The 16,869-nt window shown below is 55.4% G+C and overlaps 2 protein-coding genes across 4 annotated transcripts in view; one reads left to right on the plus strand and one right to left on the minus strand.

The window, feature by feature from the left end:
- IGHMBP2 (immunoglobulin mu DNA binding protein 2) overlaps positions 1-3,449 on the plus strand; it is a 47,216-nt gene extending 43,767 nt beyond the window's left edge. Inside the window, exon 15 of the mRNA XM_049821380.1 lies at positions 2,121-3,449. Coding sequence (XP_049677337.1) covers positions 2,121-2,318 — 198 coding nt within the window. The 3' untranslated portion in view covers positions 2,319-3,449. The remainder of the gene's footprint in view (positions 1-2,120) is intronic.
- Positions 3,450-3,920: 471 nt separating this feature from the next.
- SYT12 (synaptotagmin 12) lies at positions 3,921-16,536 on the minus strand. Of its 3 annotated transcripts, none has more exons than XM_049820126.1 (8): positions 16,422-16,536; positions 11,988-12,052; positions 10,396-10,589; positions 9,676-10,068; positions 7,240-7,455; positions 7,013-7,133; positions 6,652-6,785; positions 3,921-5,973 (listed from the first exon to the last, which is right to left on the minus strand). In XM_049820126.1, exons 2-8 carry the CDS (start codon positions 12,022-12,024, stop codon positions 5,800-5,802), a joined length of 1,269 nt encoding a protein of 422 aa, XP_049676083.1. In that variant the 5' UTR covers positions 12,025-12,052; positions 16,422-16,536; the 3' UTR covers positions 3,921-5,799. The 3 variants fall into 3 exon arrangements, with proteins under 3 accessions (XP_049676083.1, XP_049676084.1, XP_049676085.1); XM_049820127.1 differs by lacking the exon at positions 16,422-16,536 and adding an exon at positions 15,107-15,307; XM_049820128.1 differs by lacking the exon at positions 16,422-16,536 and adding an exon at positions 12,287-12,309.
- Positions 16,537-16,869: the final 333 nt, after the last annotated feature.

Consider the following 16,869-nt stretch of genomic DNA (forward strand, 5'->3'; position numbering starts at 1 on the left):
CACTCCCAGGTTGTGCAGATAAGGCAGAGAGGAGAAATGAAGAGGCATGAGCTTAAGGCAGTGACTTGAGGGAGCCTGGACACTCAATTCCTAGCTCTTTGCAGATTCCCTCTGCAACCTGGGGACAAGTCAAGGCTTGAGCCCATACAGAGCAGTGCTGCATGCCTGGTTAGCAATTAGGCATTTCCTTAAGTGCCTTACTGGCTTGGAGATGAGTTGCTCCACACTGTGCAGCCTCAGCTTTAGCTCCCATCCATATCTGAGTGACAGCAGTCCCTCAGCCTCTTCTACTCTGCTTTCTTGTGGTGGAGGACTCTCAAGCAGGCATCTCAGCAGCCCTGTAACATCCTGCACCTCCGTGGGAGGGGTAGTGTGATGGCCACTGAACCAACAGCTTCTTCCTTGCTGTTCTTCCGTAGCTAGTTGAAAGCCCTTTCCTCCTCAGATCTGGGAAGGAAGGAAACTAAACTTAAACTGGTGTCAGGCTTCATCTTTCTGTTTGGGTGCAGAGGCAGGCAGGTAAGTTTAAGCCTCCAGGGTTGGTGGCGTGATGCTTCATGGTAAGCTGGCCTCGGGGTTTGAGTCCTGTGGGCAGAGCTGATGTGGCTGGGTGGTGGCTGTGATGAGTACACAGGCTGAGTTAACGATTTTCCATTCAGCCACAGCCTCCTGTGCCCATCATCCCTGTTCTACATCACCTGGGCATAGTTCTTTGCCATGTGGAGCCTCCCAGAGCTTAGCAACATTTAGTAAGCCAACCTATAAATCCTCAGCATAGATTTTTTCCCCTTGTCAAGTACTATCTGTTTCCATGGCAAAGAATAGTTGCATTTATGGTCATTCACAATCCAGTTGGGATATAAATTTATTTCCTGCAGAATCGCCTCTCCCTGCTGAATTGTAATGAGGACTCCAGTGAGAAATAATTGGAAGAATAAAGTCCATGTCAACAAGTTTTTCTTGAGTTTTAAAGTTCAGCCCTTTTTCCAGGTGTTGTCAGGCTTTGATGTGAAATAACCTGGGACCTCCTGTCCCCTAAGAGGGGCTAGCACATACCTGGAGCCATCTCAGAGGAGCTGGAGCCTCTGCATATGGAGGGTCCCTGTTCAGAAAGAGCTCATGTTCCCCCTTTAGCAGCCCCCAGCTGCTGAACCCATCCCCACCCAGTACAGCACAGCAGACCCCAATGACTGATGGTCAACCTGCGCTCCAGCACCTACTGATGCAGGAGTTACTGTCCGTTTTAAAGTTGGTCTGGAGGGTCTGTTAGCTACAGCCGGTTTAGATCAGGCAGCAGGCTCAGAAATCCCAGTCCTGGCTAGGAGCTGTGTGCTATTCCCAGCCATTGACAGCCTGCTCCAGCAGTGCTAACAGGGACAGGAAGGTTTGTCACAGCACTAGAAGAATGGGCTGGGATCCTCAGATCAGCTTATGTTCATGAAAACATCAAGTGACTTTGGGATGGACCAAGCAGAAGGGGTAAAATTTTAGGATCTCTAATTTAAGACCTAGTGGAGATGATTCAGAACGGTGTTGAACTTGGCTTAATGCACCTTAAACATAGTCTGGACTTCAGTGCAGACTGGTTTTGGAAAAGGTTTACCTGCACAAAATTAGCATTATGAAGCTTTTTTTATTCCAGTAGAGAAGATAGATCCAATTACATTAAAGCAGCGGATAAATGGCTAAAAAGGTCTCTTCTTATTTCCCAAGTCACCTTTCCTGTTTCACTCCTTTTTCCCTTGAAATCATACTGTATTAGCAGAGAACATAAACGGGAGCTCAGTTTTATTTCTAGCCCTCATGCAAGAACCGTAAAAGATCTAGCTCTTCACATGACAAGTGTGAGTTTTCCCCAGATGTTTAAAGCTTTGGAAGAAGGCACTTAAATGGTCCAAAAGGATGACTTACCTGCTGTGCAGATTCCAGAAGGACAAAAATTATCTTTATGTTTTGTTTTCTGTTAGAGGAGCTATAAATAAATGGGAGGTGGTTTTAGGTGGGTGCAAAGCAGGTGGAAGGGTAATTCCAGGCTCCAGGAATAAAATCTCCTTATTCCCAAGTATACGATCGCTGCCCTGTTTCCTAGCTGCCACCAGTGTCAGTTCTCTCTCCACCAGGTTCATGGCTGCGGGGAGAAGGCCAAGGCCCACGCACGGCAGAGGATCAGCAGAGAAGGGGTTCTCTATCCCGGGAGCAGCTCCAAAGACAAGTCCCTGGACCCAGCCAAGAGAGCCCATCTCCAGCAGCGCCTGGACAAGAAGCTCAGCGAACTGACCAGCCAGAGAAAGAGCAAAAAGAAAGACAAGGAGAAATGAAGGACCTGAATGCTACTTTTTTAACCTTGGAGTCACAGGTCAGACTACATAAACCAAAGATGCTATTAAAGGTACAGGGCCATGCTGAGCCCGAGAGGAAAATAGGAGCTCTCATTTTTGGGTGCTAGACTGTTTGGAGCCGGAGCCAGTGTGCCTGAATAAATAGTCACTGGGCCTCCCTAAACCACAGAGCTGAGACAGGAAGGGGAGCAGCTTTATTTGTGCCAGTTATCCTTATTGACAAAGTAATGGATGTACACAGAGAGGCTGGAGAATGCCAGTAAAGATGGATATTAAAACACCTAAAGCAATCAGCTGTCACTGTGACATTTTTCCCTGCTATAGTAAAAAGATAAATGTCCAAGTAGGAATATGAGAAGAACTGAAAACCCCAGGTGACCCTCTCCTCCAGGGAGGATGACTAAGAAAATGGATGCCTCCAGCTCCGTTTTCCCAGTCCAGCAATCCTCCTAGCACTGCCTGGAGTTGGAGTGGACTGGTGTGTCCACACAACAGCCAGCAAGACCCAAAGCCCTGGCTTGCCCTTCGGGAGCAGGCAGTCGGGCTACATCCCCTCCCCACCATGCAAAGGGGCTGCCGGGTGTGGGCTCAGCCCCATTGAAGGATGTGGCCCATGCAGTGCTCAACCCTGCTCCAGGGCTGCATGGGGACAGAGAGACCTCAAGTCCTTACCTTGCCAGCACCACAGCAAGCTGCTCCGAAACACCTGGACCGCTGCTCTGGGATAGCTGCCATCCACTGCCTTTGCTCACCATCCCTCCCAGTAGCACTGGCAAGGTCTCTCCCTCTTCACTGTGTGCCATTCCCTTCCCAGACCTGCTGAGGAGATGCATTTCTTTTCCCTGTCCTGCCCTTCCCGCAAAGCTCCTTGGAGGCCTGTGCCCACTGGGAAGGCCCACAGTGGCAAAGGCAGGGCATGGCTGTGCGAGCTTTGTGCAGCCCTCCCAGGCAGGAGGGAGTCTCATGTTCAGCATCACCCATCCCTCCCAGAGCTGTTCCCTGGTCCTGTACCCCCCCGAAACTAATCCATATCCCATGTTGTTTTCTACCCGCTGATCCTCATCTGCAAAACACCTCTCCATCCACCCACAGCCTTCTGCCCCATCCGCTCTCCTCCATGGCTCCGAGCAGGTACCAATGCATCGCACAGGGTTCACTACCCCCTAAGGAATAGCTCAAGCAGCCAGTTTTTGTCCCCAGGGTGGCACATGTGGGCCCCAGGATGAACAAAAAGGTGCTGAGATGCCTCCACAGAGGAATGGTTGGAGAGAGGCACAGTAAAATTCCCAAACCACGCATGCCCCATCATTTTGGGGGTGAACATCGCAGATCTTGTCCACTGGTGATTTCAGCACCAGGGGAAGGCGCTCATCTCATCCTGACCAAAGGCTCAGCAGTTTGCAGGAGCTGCAACATAGCTAAGCATTTCTATGTCTGTCTCTCTTCCTGAATGCTAGATGAGGTAGCTAATAAGCAAATTTTCCCCAAAATCTCAGTGCCTGTTAGTACAGGCTGTGACCACCTTCAAAAAAAACCTTCCTCATCCTTTAGTAAACCTCATCCTTCAAAAAAACCTCCATTTGCAGCCTCAGTGCTGGGCAAACCCAGCCTGCCTGCACCTACCTCAGCTCTGAGCATTGCCTTGGCTCGTGCCTTGGTGCCCGGGGCTGGCTGTGCGTCAGCCCGCAGAGGGATGGCACCGGCTCGCACGGCAGCAGATGGGACATAGGGGCTCCTGGAGGGAAGGCTGGGGAGGAGGAAGAGATGGAGCGTGGGAGAAGAAAATCTACGCATCAGCAAGCGGTGTTGGGCATATACGGGGGAAAGAGCCAGAGTGATGCCTACGAGGGGGTGTGGAGGGGGAAGATGCAACAGAAATCGCAGCCTCATCCCAAAACGAAGGTCAGGCAGAGAAGACAGATGAGCAGAAAGGAAAAATGCTGCCAACTCAGGGTACCACCACGGTGTTATCTTTAATCAGGGATAAATGGCTCATTCACACTTTTTTTCCCACTCATATCATTCAAGCAACCACATCCCTGACCGTGCTCACCCCATGGCACCGGCTTTCTGGCAAACAGCCCCAAACACCCCCAGATTTCCCTGCCTGGCTTTCTGCCAGCATTCTGCAGGCAGAGAAAAGCCAAGGCTCTGGTGCAAGTGAGGGATGCGTCTCCAGGGCATCCTCTGCCCACGAGCCCATGCCATGGGGGAGCTCCATCAGAGCTCTCCATCTGTCACCCTCCAGAAAATAGAGTGGGCATCAGCTCTCCCAAAAAAAACCAAACCTTACCCAGGGGCTGGTCCTTGCTTGGGCCAGGTGCCCACGAGCAGACAGAATCCAAACAGATTTTTCCCCTCCCTTCTCCCTGAAACGGGAGTTGGGCTTAAAAATTAAAAAATTGCAGGGGTCTCATGTCTGCCTTCGGTCACAGGGCCAAGATGTTCCTCTCTGCACCCAGATTTTGGATAAAATAAGTGAGCTTTGGGATGAGCAAGTCAAAGCATAACTCCAGAACTAGGGGCTGTAAAAAATAACGCCCAGTTGTGAGCTTTGTATTAAAAGAGCAGGAATGTGCTGTGCTGTTATGAGCAGCTCTGAGGGTTAGCTTAGCTGGGAAAAGTGGCCAGGGCGGGAAAAGCTGACCCCGATCGTGTTGGACCTTTAGGGGATGACCCTCAGCCTGGATCTGACCTCAAACCTAAGAGGTTGAAAAACCACTCGTCAGGTCCAGACAACGCTACTTGGAAAAAGATGGAAGGAAAACACATATGTAATAACAATTGCTTTTTCTGCTTTCTCCCTTTTTCCATTCTCTTTGGAAATGTTTCAGCCCTGGTGCAGCGCATCAAAATCCCACTGAAACCCAACAGAAAAACCACACACACCGAGAGAAACCATGCCGTGCTGGCACTTTATCAACCACCTCTCCATTTCCCCCCCCGCCATTCGACCAAAAACCACCTGACAAAGAAATCCACCCCCTCCCTGGGAGCTCTCAGGGCCCATGTTTGAGGGCACCACAGATTTGGGGGGGCCACCAGGGAGCATGCGGGATGCTCAGGAGCCCGGCTGGTGGCCGGGCAGCGGTTTGGGGAGGTTGTTGCTGGTTTTGGTCCATCTGGAGGGAGGGCTCCTTTCTCGGCAGGTCTGTTCACAGCCCCCAGCGCATGCGAGGGTGACCCGGATGGGGAGAGGCAGAGCCAAGGAGTTGCTCTGTCCTCCAAATATTTCAGCAGCGAGATGCTCCGGCCAAGGTGCGCTGGCAGCTCTGCCTTTTCAGCACTGCAAAGTCTCGCTCAGACCCTGTCCGGCAGCAGACGCCGTGTTGCGGCAGCTCTCAGGGAAGCCACCGGCCAGGCAGAGCCCCCCTCTGCCCGCTGTCCCCGGGGCAGAGCCGGTGTCAGGGTGCAGGACCCCAGAGGCACGGCAGGCTCTCCCCCAGACCCCGCCAGCAGCCTAGTTTCTCCGGAGCGGGTGCCACATGGAGACGGGCTTCCTCAGCGTGGCCAGCATCTGGTTCCAGTGTGTGATGCCCATCCCGCTGGCCGCCGGGCCGATGAGGACGTGGCCCGTGTTGTCAGCGCGGCCGTCCTCGCCGCACTCAGCCACCGTCACCCGCAGGGACAGGTCCTGCGGGGGAGCACAAGGCCATCACAACAGCCCAGCACAGACCAGTCGCTGTATTGCTAGCACTGACCCCCCCCCCCCCCCCCATATATACGCATCCCCATATGCTCTCCAACCAGACATGCACGCACAAGCGTACCCCCAGCGCTAACCCATATGTACACGTCCCTTATATCCCCCACCCCATAAATACACACCCACCACATAAATACACATCCCCCCATACCCACCTCCCCATACTTGAAAACTATATATGCTTATCCCCATACACAACTATACCCCATATATACATCCTCCTATACCCCCCACCATACTTACACATCCCCCTACTTTCCTCACATCCCCTAAACCCATCCAGGCACCCACCCACATATACAACCATACCCTATACATATGCATCCCCCATATCCCCCAACCCACACATACACATTGCCCCCCCAGCAGCCATACCCCATACACATATATCCCCCATACACACACATCCCCCTATGCCCCCTAACCCATGCATACATCCCCCCCAGACCATATATGCAGATATATGGCCCCACCTCACAGCTCCTATGATCCACTCAGACCCCCTCACACCCCAGGAGGTCCCCACTAGCACAGGGATTTGGGACCTCGAGAAGCAATAAGACGTGCCCCCCCAGGCTGGGACGTGCCCCCTGAGCCGGGACAGACCTGGAGCACGATAGCGGGCACAGAGAAAATCATGGCCTCATTGAACACAGGGTTGGTGTCATCCCTCTTCACCGCTGTCTTCTTCTTGCTGATCTTCCTCCCGTCCTGCAGCAGGTACACCTTGACGAAGGGATCTGCTCAGGGTGGGGGGAGAGAAAAACCCCGGGGTCAGTCATGCATTTCTCCTGTGATATGGAGAAAGTGGGGGAAACCATCTCTGGTGGACCTTCCTCGTAGGGTCTATCCTCAGTGGGAGCCACTCCAATAAATACCCATGTAGCATAGTAGGATAAGCCAGGATGAAAGCTCACCTCCAGCCCGCAGAAGACCAAGGGACCCCTCCCCGGCATTCCCCGCTCACCTGCGGTCACTTTGCCGTTGGTCCACACGAGGTTCTTGGCTTTGACCACCACCACTGTCAGGCGCTCGGCCGTGGGCAGGTAGCTCAGGGAGAGCAGGATCTCCCCCACCGTGTCCACCGCCTGCGGGACACAACATCCCATCACACACGGACCCCCAGCCCAACCAGGAGGAGAAACCCCCCAAAAAAACCTGGGTGGGAGATGGACCACCCCCCCGCCCGCTCACCTTGTTCATGTCCTGCAGGTAGAGCCAGGCGTTGAAGGGACGGGTGGCCAGGTCCAGGTCAGAGAGCTTGAGCTCGGCCACGCCGGTGCTGACGTTCCTCTCATCCTCATCGATGCCGAAGACAGAGAAGCGCAGGCTGTTCTCCTCCAGCGCTGCCGGGTCCAGCGGGATGGAGAAGCGCTCGTCAAAGGCCACGGCATAAGCGCTCCGCTGAATCTGCCACGGGGAGGGGTGGGGGGGGATTGCCTTGATACCTGCCAGGTTTTAGGGCCATGTCCGAGATCTACCCCGGTTCTCTTGTGGGAATTGCGAGGAGCACGTGGCTTCGGGACAGCAAGGGCAGGGCATCCCCCAGCCCAAAGGAGCTGGGGAGGTCCCAGCCTCGATGGGGACAGAAGTTATTTCCCACCTGTCAGCAGCAGCAGCTGAGTGATTGGGGTAGAAATTAGGGGCTGGGACCTGCCCCATTGCCTACTAATTCTTTTAATTAAAATTTTAAGATTGGTCTGGTGCTCTCAGATGCAAGAGCCAGGCATCCCCGTGCCCTGGGAGTTCAGATCCGCGGCTGGCTCAGCTACTCCAGGCTACAGGATTTGGCTGAGGGGGTGCAACCCCCAGCCCCTCTCCGAGCCGGAGCCAACAGGCTTCGCAACCCCTAAATGCCCCAAATGGGGACAATGCTTTTTGCCAGATGTCGTCTCTATGCCCCATCATTCACTTGGAGCAAATGCAGCAGCAACTCCCCAGGGACGCATCCTGCCAGATGCTGGTCACTACCTGGCCCCAAAGTGCTGGCAGGGGGAACTGCTCTGAAATCACAGCTTTAGAGACTGGTTTTGTCCTACTCCAGCCCTATTTCTTTTGGCAACCAAGGTACCACCCACAAATCAGGGGTTTGTCCTAAAGGGAGGCCCAGTGCTCCCACGGGATAGGAAGCTGCAGCCTCGGATGGCAAGGAGCAAAGCAGAGCCACCAGCTCCCCACCAGCCATCAAAAGCTGGGTGCCGTGATGGAAAAGGGATCCCACTGCAGAACCAGGGGTCTCAGCCCTGAACCCATCGGGCTTCATCACCCCAAGATCCGCCCAGACTCCCCAGCAGCAGTGGGGAGATGGTTCATCTCATCCCAAGGACTTTCTCACATCTGTCTGTCTTCTCTTAGATGTGCTCCAGCCCTGAGATGGAGGACACGAAGCAGCTCACAAGGCGGCACCATCCATCACCCCCTTCCTAGCGCAGCAGTCCCATCCTCTCCATCAGATACCACCGACCTCCAGAGTCCCCGAGGGATTAAAGTATCTCTATGGGAAAAGCAGGTTTGCAGCTCTCCGCTTTATAGCGCTGGTGGCTGTCTGTCTGCAGCCAACATTATATTTTGGGATCTCTGGATGAAAGGTACAATGAAATGTTAGCTGCTATTTTTAAAAAAAACCGAGCAGAAGTACTGTAAAGGAAAAGAACCAAATGTGTCTTTATAACTTGTCTCAGGACAGCAAAAGAGGGTAAATAGCGCTGGTGAATTATAAATAATGATGCTAAATAATGAATATCTCCAGAGCATAAATAAAGAGCCTGATCTCTGGATGGAAAAGCAGTCTTAAAAGGGCACTGTGGAAATATTTTAAAGGCAGTGGTTTTGTGCTCTCTGGAATGGTACCTCCACCCCCTTGGAAAGGTTTCTTCAGTGGGATGAAGCTTTCTGCTCTTTTCTGAAATAACCTGATTAAATCAAACTGGCTGACCCTGAGCTTTGCAAAAAGCAGCTGCTGAAAGACAACTGAGGCTCCTGCTTTCCAAGAGCAGCTTTTGGGGCACCTAAAAAGGGAGGTTTTGCCCCCAAACCACACCCAGTTCTGGCCATGCTGGTGCAGGTGCAGCTGCCTGGATCTTTGGCCACTGCATCCCCTGCTGGGAGGGAAAGCATCACGGCTGCAGGGCAGCACGCTCGGGCTTCGTTAGGGTGAATCAAGTGTGTGGGGACACGGCACAACACTGGCAGCGCGTGCCCAAAACGCTGCCTCTCCCCACATCCCACCCCAGACCGCTTCCTCCGCCTCCCGCAGCAGCCCCAGCCCCCAGAGCAGGGAAAGTCAAGCAGGAAAACTTGCCACAAGCCACGCTCGGAGGCAACAAAGTCATCACACGTCCCAGTCAAGATGGAGAAATTTCTGCCTCTGCTGGGTCTCCGATGAACAAACCTCTCTGGGCCCCCCTACACTGCAGAACGCTGAAACCCCCCCGAGCAGGGCTCCAAAAATCCTGTGCCAACTGCACTCCACCCCAACATGTCTGGACCTCCCCACTCCCAAGGCCCCATCCCTGTCTTGGGGAGCTTGTCCAAGGGATGCTGTGACCCAAAAGCAAAGGCTGCAGCGGGCACGTGGCGAGCGATGCCACGTACACACGGGGGTTTCGTGCAGAGGGACGAGCGGCTCACCCGGGAGATGCCGACGATCTGCTCGGCCGGGAGCAGGCTGATGCGCATGAAGCAGGACTCGAAGTGAGCGTCCTCCTTCTCCAGCAGGTCCTTGCCCTGCAGCAGCATCACGTGCAAGGTGGCCGCCTTCCCGTCGTACTCCATGGAGACCTCCACCTGCCCCACCGTGAAATCCTGCCCAAAGTTGTTCCCGATGGAGGAGATGGAGCTGAGGGAGTCGGCCGAGATGGATTTCTTCAAGGGGCCGTAGGAGGCCAAGCCCAGGTCTTTGCTCATCAGCTCCAGGCTCCCCAGCTCGTTAATGCTCTCGAAGGTGTCATCTGCCCGCAGGCTGGTCTTGCGGTTGGGCGAGGTCTTATCCAGGACCCTCTGCGAGCCCGGGGCCGTCCCTCGCTGCGAACAGGGAAAGGAAAACCAGGTGATGCAATCCCATCCCTTCGTACGAAGCCGGGGACAGCTGGGATTCGCTGGTGCCTTTTTGGATGCTGTACAGCCCCCGCTTGGCCTCAAGCTGCCGCGGCAGCAAACCCTGCACCTCCTGCAGCTCCCAAACCCTGTTTACCAGCTTCATGCTGATCCCCCCAAACTCTCCAGCCACACCAGGTCACCACCTGTGGCTTTTTTCCCCCCCGTGAGAGGATGCGGGCGATGTTTTTGCCCCTCCAGCCGCTCACGTGTTGCAAAGGGAAAGGAGGCGAGCCAAACCTTCCGCCCTTTTACCTTGTGTTTGACATCCGAATACGCCGCCCCGTACTTTTGCTCCAGGTATCGGTAGTCGTAGTTGGGGAAGGGGGAGGGTGCTGGGTAGCTGCCAGAGCGCCAGAGCTTCCAGAGGTTGACGGCGGCTATTCCCAGCAGCACCAAGGCACCGGCGGTGTAGATGCCGATCTCCCACCGAGGCGGGCTTGTGCTGACTGCGAGGGGACAAGAGGCACCGTCAGCTGGCTGCAACCCCAGGGCAGAGGCTTCATCCTCTGCTGCTTCCATGCCAGAAACTCAGTTCTAAGCTGTGAGGATGGGACTGGACAACGTGGGGGATAAACCCCAGTGTCCCACTTGGGTGGGTTGCAAATGGTGTCAGCCAGCAGCTTTGCAAGCCAAAAAAATCACAGTCCTTGCTTTGCTTTCATGGGAGGTGAAGTGCACATATATTTCAGCCTTGTTCCCCAGCAAACAAGAAAAATCAGTGCATCACCCCAGGGGTGCTGGGGGGGTCCTTTCACCAGCTACGGATCTGTCCTGCTCAGAGATGTGCTCAGCGCACTTCTGCATCGCCCTTTCAGCCATAGGAAAACCCTCGCTGCTGCTTGGTTTCCCACAGGCTGGGGATGCCAAGAAAATCCAGAAATGGGGGGGGGGGGGGTAAAAAAAAAACAAACAAAAAGCTTATGGAAACAGGGGGGGAAAACCCACAACTGCTGCTGTTGTGATCCAGGAGGAGAAAGCCCAGGCTTGCGGCTGCAAAGCAAGGAGGACACAGCAGCCCTGCGATGGTACACTGAGCAGTTGTTGCTGCATTGCACCAGCCTCCATCACACCGGCGACTGAACCAACACCAATCGCTCCGTGTAACACAAAAAAAGGGGAGAAAAAAAAAGATTTCTCATTACAGAGCGCTGCTGGGGAGTCCTCCCGCGTCACGCCACGGCGCTCCCTCCTTCAGCAGCAGCTTCAGAGCTAGAAAAAGCCCAAGCCAGGCTTACTCCCACATCACATCCGAGCAGAGGGACAACCCGCTGCTTCCCTCCCCGCCCCAAACCTCCTCCAGCAGGAGCCAGCAAACAGATAGATCAAAAAGAACCAACTGTTTGCACCCAAAGCGCCTAATTTTGATCCCCCCAGAGGACCACAAGCAGCCCAGAGGGATCTCATGGACTGAAGCCTCAGGGTATGAGCCCAGTCCTGCTTCCTCCACCCCAACCCAAGCCCCTTATGATCTGCAAAGGGCTGCAATTTGTCCCCCACATCCCCGGCTAAGGATGCTGGGGAAAGCGCCAAAGCTTTCTAGGGCACTCCCGCACATGGAAGTTTTTGGTGCCGTCCGGCTCCAAGGAGTTCACGCACTTCTCCTACAGCAGGGGGGCAAAATTGGGGCAAAATAACCCTTTATTGGCTCCTACTTCTGAATGACTCCAGGTTTAAGGGTTTTACCCTTGTATTAGGAAACTAAACCCCGTATGCATGTGCAGCAAAGGTTCCTCCTCCGGAAAGCAGCAAGGATCAGCAATCCCTCCCAAGAACAGCTCAGCATGCAAGCCCCGGCCAGCTCTGCCCCCAAAACCCTTCCCCAGGGCTCGCTCAGAAGTACTCACCGCTTAAGCGGTATCTGCTTACATGACTGTTGTCCATGGCAAACGCTCCCCACTAGCGGGACAGCCTGCAATGCGCGAGACAGTGAGTTAGGATAAAGGGAAAGAACTTAAAAATAGCTGCCTTTTGATTTTTTTTATCAGGGATGCTAAACAGCGGCTCCCCCTCCATTGCTCCTGAGGCGCAGAGCAAACGTGCGCTAAAACACCTCAGCCGCTACCAGAGGAGTTAAAGAAGGGACTGAAAACCCCACAGGAACCAGGAGAGCGGCCACCCCGAGACACAGAGCTGCATGAATTACCTCGGGAGTATTTTAACAGGTGACATTTTCAATGGCTCTTTGTGTGGACATCTCCCCTCCCGGAGCCCTTCAAGACCTTTGCTGCTTTTCTAATCTTTTTTCCAGCTTAAATCTTGCCTTCACCTTCCGTGGCTTTCCTCAGCCTCTCACAAGGGGCTGCTCTGCGCCCACGGGTCTGCCGTGGCCACGCGCAGGAGAAGCAGCCTAATTTCTGGGTCCTGCAGGGTTTAGATCATGCCCTTCCCCAGGAATCAACTCCTGCAGCGGGAAAGCTTGATTGCCTTCCTCCCCAAAGGGGTTTTCCCAGGTGAGTCACATGTGAGATCCATCCTAAACATAAGGAGGCTGCTCATCTGAGAGATCCCAGAGAAGGCACTGTGCGATGCTGAAGGGGCTTTATCCAAGTCAGGTATTTCCCACTGTGCAAAAGGGGGTTGAGATCCCCCGCAAACACCCAACAAGCAGATCCAACGCGAACTGGGCCAGCACCCCTCTTGCTACCTAGCATCTGTGCCAGGAGATCATGGACCACAGTCTGCTGGTGTGATCCCACAAACGCAATCCCTGAACCCCAAGCCCAGGGACACATCTTCAGCACCACACTTAAAATCTCCCCACCATCCCCATCGGCACCCCCCAAACCTTCTCCAAAACTCACACAGCCCCAAAGCCCACTCGTCACACGGGAGGAAGAGCTGGATTTGCCTCAGATGGACAGTCACTCAATATTTGGGTACCATCTTCCAGCTCACCTCAGATGCTCCCAGATTCAGGCACTGATAGGGGTGATCAACCTCCCCCAAAAGCATCCAGGCTTAGATTTTAATAGGCAAAGGTAGAAACTGCAGTGCGTTATACTGTAAAATATCAGCCACGCTGGCCTGACGTGGCTGGGGGACCCCCTCTGCAAGGGCCACGCAGTCCACCCTTGGGGCAACAGCAGGAGGAGAGTTTTTTCCAAACGTAATTAAGTCACTAACCAAAATGACAGCAAGCTAGGAGATGCCCATCTCATCCCCAAGCTCCTTCCTCAGGCATAAACCTCTATGTGCAATGGATAAAAACTCAGTAAAATCTTGGCTGAGAATTTGCTACACTCGTGTCATGTATGGACTGAGCTCAGCTTAAGGGACACTTTGCTGTTTAGTGCTGGAAATCCACACAGACTTCTTAATAGTGCAACATTATGGAGATTTACCCAAACCAGCTTCTTTTTATGTCCTGAAAAATGACATGCCTAAGTCAGAGGCTCCATTTCTTTCAATGTTTCCTGGTAGCTTTTTTTCGTATGAAAATACAAAAGTTTTCAGTACCAACTTTCTCTGCAGAAGGGCAAACATCTCTTAAAAACCCTCCATTTTTTTCCAATTCCTTTTGGAAATTGGAAATAATTTCTTTCAAAGCTTTTTCCCCCAAAATATCCTTTTCTAATGAGCTCTAAGCATCAACTTAAGCAGATTTCCAAGGCATCACACAGAGAGACACGAACTGACTGCAGCGTTCAGCACAGGAATTGAATTAGGTGGTATTTTCCTATCAGCAAAGCAATATCAGCCTTTCCTGAGTGAACAAATGAAGGTGCAAGGTGCTCCGGGAAGGGATTTCTTGCATTTTATATTAACTAAGCTCTTCCCTGCAAGTGTTTCACTGAGATGCTCTGTTGTCCCCCCTGACCTACCTTTCAAATCCCTTCCTGGGAAACCAAATCCGAGGCATTAGGGACAGGCACCGCTCTCCCACCACCAGCAGCCCAGGGACAGCTGGGTTTTCCCCCATGGAGACCTCAAGGCTCATCAGAGCCTCCTCCACCCGCCGCAGCACCCCTCTGCTGAGGGACGGGGCAGCTTTGTTTCCCTTACAAGCTGCTGCAGAGCTCGGGATACCTTTTCCTGCTTGGGGAGATGATGAAGTGGCTCGATGTGGGGAGAGAAATGGCAATGAAGCCACAAATCCCCTTTGGAAGAGGGGGGCCTCCCCCTAGACTTTTTTTGGGGGGGGGGGGGGGGGGGGCGGTTGACAGCTCGCTGCCATTTTGCCATTGTGACCGTCCCAGGCCTGAAACACCTCATGCAGAAACCCTGGTTCCTGGTCCCAGAGCACCTGGGCCAACGCGGGTACAGCCCCATGCCGCACAGACACTCTCCAAAGTGTGCTGCAATCCCAAAATTTCACAGTCCAAGTTATAAAGCACAGCAGCAATCTCCACGTTCATCCTCTCCTTCTTGCCCTAACCCAGACACCAATGCCCAGTTTCGCTGGGCGCCTGAGACCGGGCTAAACTCTTCTTGCTAGTGAGCTTGGCCCTGCAGCAATGCTCCTCCTCTCTTCCAGCACTGACCCTGCTGCTCACACGTACCCATCCCGGGCTCTGAGCAAGGCTCTTCCATCCTCCTCCATCCCTCTCCTGCTGGAGGGGGAAAGCCCCGTCTGGCCTTGAGCCACAAGGCAGTAAAGTAGGATAGAGTTTGCTGCTGGCATATTTATCAAAAAAACCCAACCAAACAAAAAACCCACCACATCCAAACCTTGACAAAATACAAATATTTAAGCTCTGCCCCTCATTCATGCTCGACCCCAAACTCACTCACCTATTGCCCTCCCCATCCTACCACTGGGGCTGAGGAGACGAAGCAGCCGCCTCCCCAGCAGACCTACACCTTGGACAACCAGCGGTGCACTGATCCCACCCAATTTACACCCAAAGACAACGATCCTGCACCATCCTGCACCTCCCACGGCCACGAGGCTCAGCACGAGAGACGCCGGCTTCGCAACCGGCAGAAATCCGGATCCTTCCCAACGCTTATTCCTGTATTTTACCTGGGCAGGTAAAAATCACCGTGGGCAGGAAAAAATTCTCTTTGGGGCTCCGCGTCGAAGAGCGAGGGCCCTCCTCGCAGCCTCCGGCATTAGCTGAGCAGCAGCAGCGCGTTCGCTCCCCAGCCGTCCCCGAGAGGGGAGAGGAATGCAGCAATTTCCAAGCTCACCCAGCCAGGGAAGCAGCAGAGTGACTGTGCAGCGGCGAGTCTCGGGGAGCTGGCGCTGGCACTGCCCAGCTCCTCGCTTCCCAGAGCTCCCTACGGATTTTGAGTTCAGCGGGGACAACTCCCGGATCCAAACAGCCCCCTGGCTCCGGTGGGGGACGGCCTGGCATGCTTCGCTGCAGGAGATTCCAGATTCGGGATCTGCTGCCAGCCTTTGCTTCCTTCCCCTGCGAGCGCCGGCTGCGGGCTGCACCTCCTGCTCACCGGTGCAACGAGTCGGGCGGTCTCTGCACCCCCCGGGGAGAGGCACGTCCTCTCCAAGCTGGCCAGACCCTCCCGAAGGTTTTGCTCTAACCCAGCCCGACCCCCCCCGGCAAAGCAGCAGAGGAGAAACACCACCGCCCCCCGCTCCCCCCGGCACCCGGCTCCCCTGCCCGCCGCTCCCTGCCCCGCAGGAGCGAGCGAGGGCGGTCTGGAAAGCGTTTCCCACCTGCTTTCTCCCACCCCGGGCTGCCGGAGGGACACGACGGCCGCCGCTCCTCCGCCTCAAGACGCTCCTAGGCGGCCATGGGGATCGCCCGAACCGGGGGCTGCACAAGCGGAGGCCGGGGCTGGCGAGGAGTCGGCTCCGCTCTGCCTCCGCCGCGGCCGGGGCAGGCTGGAGACTTTGGGGGGCTGGGGGAGGGCGGCAGGCTGGAGACTTTGGGGGGCTGGGGGCGGGGGGCAGAGCTCTCTCCCTCTGCTTTGCCGCCCAGGCTCTCAGCACCCAGCTCCGCGGGCTGGCAACTTTCCTTAGGAAGTTGGCGTAAAACAAAACACCCCCACCCCCCACCCCCCCAAAAAAAAACAAACCCAAACCCAACAAACACACACACACCCCCCAAGCCCCCCAAAACCCACCGAGGAGTGAGGAGGGACGCTGCCGAGCCCCCCCCCGGGGCCCCTCCGCTGCGTGCGGGCAGCCCTGGGCGCACACGGCAAACCCCGGCAGCGCGCACCTACCCCCGCCGCATCCCTCCCACGCTGTCACCCGTGTCGCATCCCCCGGGGCTGGACCGCGACCCCCTTGTGTGTCCTCCCCTCCCGCCGCGCCCCCCCCCCCCCCCCCCCCCCGCCCTAGCAGGCGGGGAGCTCCGCGGGCTCGGACTCACCGCTCCTTTGGGGGAAAAAGGTGCATTTTCCGGCCGATGGCGGGGGGGGGGCCGGCAGCCGCCGGAGCGGGCACTGCGGGCGCTGCCGCCCCGGGCTCCACCTGGGCTGGAGGGGGGGTGGGGGGTGGCCCCGCCCCCCGACTCCCCCCCCCAACGCTGGGGTGAACCGGGGACGGCTTCTGCTTCTCCCCCCCCACTTCAGTTTGGGGCTCCCCCAGGCCGAGAGCGGCCCCGCTCCGGCTTCCCGGGATCAGCATCCTTCAGCTCCCGGCTACTGCGCCCCAAATCTCACCTCCTGCTGCCCAGGGGACACCCCCCCCCTCCGCTCCCCCGCTGCCTTTCGCAGCACCTCTGCGCCTTCAGCTCCTCCTCCCTCACCCCATGGACCTCACTTCGTATTCCTCTCCATCAGGACCCGTGCCCCCTCCTCTTGTCCCCGTCCCCCCCT

Source organism: Accipiter gentilis, chromosome 17, assembly GCF_929443795.1.
Source record: "Accipiter gentilis chromosome 17, bAccGen1.1, whole genome shotgun sequence".
NCBI lineage: Eukaryota > Metazoa > Chordata > Aves > Accipitriformes > Accipitridae > Astur > Astur gentilis.

Excerpts from the sequence above, each read along its gene's own strand:
- SYT12 (XM_049820126.1), bottom strand. The coding sequence starts at position 12,024 with ATGGACAACAGTCATGTAAGCAGATACCGCTTAAGCG. Across the intron at positions 10,590-11,987 it reads AAGCAGATACCGCTTAAGCG|TCAGCACAAGCCCGCCTCGG; the intron begins GTGAGTACTTCT and ends GTCCCCTCGCAG. Across the intron at positions 5,974-6,651 it reads TGCCCGCTATCGTGCTCCAG|GACCTGTCCCTGCGGGTGAC; the intron begins GTCTGTCCCGGC and ends GCTCCCCCGCAG.